The following is a 4,674-nucleotide window of genomic DNA, read 5'->3' as shown; positions in this document are numbered from 1 at the left end:
CTTCCACATATTCGAGTCCTAATCACAGCACCGGCCTCCTCCACAACCTACAGCGATCAATATTGTATCCAAGTCCACGGACTGTGTGTGTTTGGGACCATCACTACCATAGGCCTTCTGTGTATAATGAACAATTCGTACCCTTAGTAATTTGGTTTTGTCTTGTTTATTAAACTCTCTTCAACAATATAATTCTGTAAAGGCAAGAGATTATAAAAGCAGAGGAACGAATATGTGATACGAAAGGTTTCCATCCGCTGTCTCCCTCTGTTCATGATGTATTTGTAAGATCGCAACTTCTGGGGGGGGGGATGGTAAAAGGAACCAATGGGATTCGAGCCTGGCATCTACCGATTATCGGACAACGACACAATCAACAGATATCCCGGCAGTGACACAGTAAACATGATACAAATAAAGATCAACACTTGTGATCTTATATACATTGGATAAATATTGGAACAACTTTTGTAACAATTTATATGTAAATATCATCTTGAAAATTAATATTTTGTACATTAAGAAATCGTAAAATTGTGTTGATCCTTTAATGGTTGCAATGAATATTATTGGAAAATCCAACTTTATATTCTGTTGAAATCACGGATAAGCGGCTACATCCATCCACTACCCCTCGTCTTCTTATAGTCTTCTTCTATCTTTTTTTTTGTCTTTTATCTTCACTCCACATAATCAGTTTCTCACAGACACTCACACACACACACACACACTCTCTCTCTTCGCTTCCAGCATGACAGCGACTTAGTGTAAGGATTTGTTCAAGGTTCTTGTGTCGGATTAGATAGGTTAGTTATAAGTCTTTTTGTCTTAGTTTCTTTGTTTCATCCACTTTTTATGTATGTCAGTCAATCGATCATAGAGTTTCTTGTATTACGTGTGGGGAGGAATGCACCCTACAAGCCCAGCTTTTTACCATTCCTCTTCATTTCCAAAATGTCCGTATACTTAATTTTTTTTTTTTTTTGTAAATTTACCCTTAATTTCGTATTATATGATGAAATCTATGTATTCAATTTCTGTAATATACTTATATGTTTCTGTTGAAAATGAAAAAAAATGAATAAATGAATGAATCTTACAAATACATTTCTACAGAGGGAGACAGGTGATGAAAATCTTTCATGTCACAATGTTAGCTTGCTTTGTTCTGACGTAAGAAGCAGAATAAATGCAAACATACAAAAAACAATAACATCATTACGATTGTCGGGAAAAACAAATGTGACCCTGCATCACAAAACAGGCAGAAAGTCGCCGGACACTGGTTTCTGGTTAAGGGTAGATTCTAAAAGAGCAGACTCTAAGCTTTGAAATAATGTATAGCTCAAGTGAATTGGACTCTCCTAACCTATCTAAATATTGGGGGAAAAAGCACACACTCTGGACAAGTGTGAATCGAGAAAAGAGGCTCTGAAGTAAAGGGTCTAACTGTCTATTCAAGCGTTTCATCTTTACCAAGCCGCGCTAGCTGTGCGATTAATGGGACAAAAATCAGGATGTAAACCACTGGAGCAACAACAATGAAGGGATTATCAAATTAGGTTGAAATTTAGCATGCCTTATTAACACATTCTGTCCATGAATATTGCCACCTTACAAAGCAGTAGCTTTATCCCTTCAAAAGTTATCAGACTTGAAAATGAAGAGTATGCAAGTGGTTACCAAGGAATAAAAAGGGGCCTCTAAGACTAACGTGATCTCACGGTTTCTCTACAAAAAAAAAAAAAAAAAGTTGTACGAAACTTGCTGAAAATGCCCTTTCATATTCATTTTATGATCCCAAACTTAAGATTAATGTAGAAGAAGGGTAGCTCTTTCAGAAAATATGAAAAACTTAATATTGACTTAGTTGACTCGTTTCACCATTTTTGAGTCCTCATGTACAGTGTAAAATCAAGGGGTGCAACGTTTTGTTCGTTTTGTGATGCACGTTCACAAATAATGTGTTTATGTCTACAACTTTTATTTCTCCTGGGAAGGAACCTAATAATGGCTCAGGTCTATCCTCCTCTATGTAGATGAAACCTCGAGGTTAAGACAAATCTATGGTGATCGAACCTCCCACAGACCGGTCAGCCAAACTTCTGAAAAGGTAATATTAACTTTCGTTCCTTCCTAAATTTTGTGTCAACAGAACGAATAACTAAGTTGGCGAGCATTATCTGTCATCTGAGAGCAAAATATGTTGGCTACCACTTTGATATTTATGAATTTTGACAATAATATCCACCAGCATACTCAGATATGTCGATTAGAAAAAGCTTAACCATTATGCTACAATTGAATAGCTTGCTTACTAAAAACGTATTTTCTATTTTTACTGTTTATGACGTCATAAGCAAATAGCAAATCTTGTTTATATGACCCTGTCAAACCAACAAAAAGTCGCCAGACATGGATTTTCAGTTAAGAGCAGATTCTAAAAAAAAAGACTTTAAGCTTTAAAATGATGTATAACTCAATTCAAATGGACTCTCCTAACCTATCCTAATATTGGAAAGAAAGCACACACTCTGCTAAGTGTGAAGTGGGAAAAGAGGCTCTGAAGTACAGAGTCTACTCAAGCGCTTAATCTTTTACCGAGCCGTGCCAGCTGTGTAATACATGGAACAAAGACAAGGATGTAAACCACCATAGCAACAAAAATGAAGGGATTGTCAAGTTAAGCTGAAATTCAGCATGCTTCATTAACACATTCTGTAGATAATTAATGCCAACGTTGAAAGCAGTAGCATCTTATCCTTTCCATAGTTATTAGAGTTAAAAGTGAAGAGTATGGACAAGGTTTTTAAGAAGGAAAAGGGGACTCTAAAGACACACCTAATAACACTATTCTACCAAAAAGTGTTCGATAAAAAACTGCTGAAAACACAATTTCCTGTTCATTTTAACATCCCAAACTTTAGCATAGTGTAGAAGAAGACTTGCTCTTTCATAGAATATGAAAATCTCAAGATTGGCACGGTTGTCCCGTTTCACTTATTTTCAGTCCTCACACAAAATCAGTGCGTTTTGTACATTTTGTGATGCATGGTCACATTATATATATATATATATAGAGAGAGAGAGAGAGAGAGAGAGAGAGAGAGAGAGATCATTTCACTTCCTTTGGGACTTGGCTGCAGCTAAACAAAATAATATACATCTGACCAAAGTGGAAAGATGTATGTCTGTCCAACATGTCCAACTGTATATAATAAATCGACAAAAGATGTGTGCAAACCTGGACTGGAAGGCTAACATTTGTCATCAAATGCTGTCTTGGCATAGGCCTTCTTAGATAATAATAGTAAGCTGAGATATTAAATATATATATATATATATATATATATATTTCTTTGGATATGTTACCCATTTCAAAACCAATTTTTTCATCAAATACATTTTACATTCCTCTTGGAATTGCATGCTCTTTCATATTTCGTAGATACTGTAATTGATCTCGCAAAAGGGTTCAAATCTGAATCCCCATCTCAACGAAAACTATACCATCTCTTAAAGTATAGTATACAAGGGTCAGGTCTTCCTTCGCACTGGTTACAAGACTTTCTATTTCTGTCCTCAAAAATATCTCTTGAAGGAAATCTCACCACCCACGAGTATGAGCGACATACAGGCAGCTCGTCAGGAAACCTTGCGCCGTGAGTGTTTGCGGAACAACATCAGCTTTTCCCCGCGTCTTGCGGAATCATGTGGCCGCTTCAGGGTCCTCCCGAACCAGCGGACACTACTTCTCTTCGTCCCCAAGTGTGGCGGCACTAACTGGGGCAGACTCCTCCTCAGCGTCAACGGCTTTGTACCTGAAGACGCCAAACTGGCAGCAAGGGAATCCAACACACTTTTAAAGAAAAAATTTAAATACCTGAGAAATGTGAAACAGAGTGCAAGGAAATTATACGTTGCCAACTTTACGAAGGTGATCTTCGTTCGTAATCCATTCACTCATATCTTGGCTGCATTTCGAGATCGACTAGAGGCCTATCCCAATAGAAATCTTGGTAGTCGTCGTCGTCATAATAAGAAAATATACATTAAATATGGAAATCACTCCAAAGCGGAAATGCCTGGCCCGTCGGTAAAGAGCGAAATGTATAATGTCACCTTTAAAGAATTCATCGACTACTACCTGGACAACAATCGTGACATTCACTGGCAGGACGTGTACAAGCTCTGCAATCTTTGCCTTGGCTTCGACTACATTGGCAAACTGGAGACGTATACTGAGGATGTCATTGAGGCACTAAAGCTCATGCGTGTGGATTCTAGATTCCACCCATATAAGTCACTTGACGTTTCGAATAGCAGCGATGATGCCATCTTGAAAAAATATTATGACACGCTTTCTGATGAGCAGTTTGACAAATTGAAAAAGAGGCTTGCCACCGATATGGCGTACTTTGGCTACAAAATACCAGAAAACATACGGCGGGATCATGATTGAGGCCGCTATTATATTTTGTCTACGTTTGTGTAAAGAGCAAAGAGTGCCGAGTGCTTTTGTTGGAAGCGTTGATTAACGTATCATTTCAATAGTCGTCATCAGATCTTTTTCTTCTGAAAAAAAAAAGAATAATCACTGATGATTTCATGCCAACGACCATGATGGAGTTGGACTTGTGCTCACCAAGGATTTCCACTCTTTTCATCGTAACA

At 37.7% G+C, this 4,674-nt stretch overlaps 1 protein-coding gene across 1 annotated transcript; it reads left to right on the top strand.

The window, feature by feature from the left end:
* Window positions 1-327: 327 nt before the first annotated feature.
* LOC140229708 (carbohydrate sulfotransferase 12-like) lies at window positions 328-4,462 on the top strand. The gene is made up of 2 exons (XM_072309949.1): window positions 328-399; window positions 3,602-4,462. Exons 1-2 carry the CDS (start codon window positions 328-330, stop codon window positions 4,460-4,462), a joined length of 933 nt encoding a protein of 310 aa, XP_072166050.1.
* The last annotated feature ends 212 nt before the right edge of the window (window positions 4,463-4,674 follow it).

The sequence above is a fragment of the Diadema setosum genome, chromosome 6 (genome assembly GCF_964275005.1).
Source record: "Diadema setosum chromosome 6, eeDiaSeto1, whole genome shotgun sequence".
NCBI lineage: Eukaryota > Metazoa > Echinodermata > Echinoidea > Diadematoida > Diadematidae > Diadema > Diadema setosum.
Note: the sequence above shows the minus strand (reverse complement) of the source record. Positions and strands in the feature narration are given on the sequence as shown.

Coding starts and splice junctions, on each gene's coding strand:
- LOC140229708 (XM_072309949.1), top strand. CDS start 328: ATGGGATTCGAGCCTGGCATCTACCGATTATCGGACAACGACACAATC. Junction 400..3,601: donor GATATCCCGGCAGTGACACA/GTAAACATGATA, acceptor TATCTCTTGAAG/GAAATCTCACCACCCACGAG.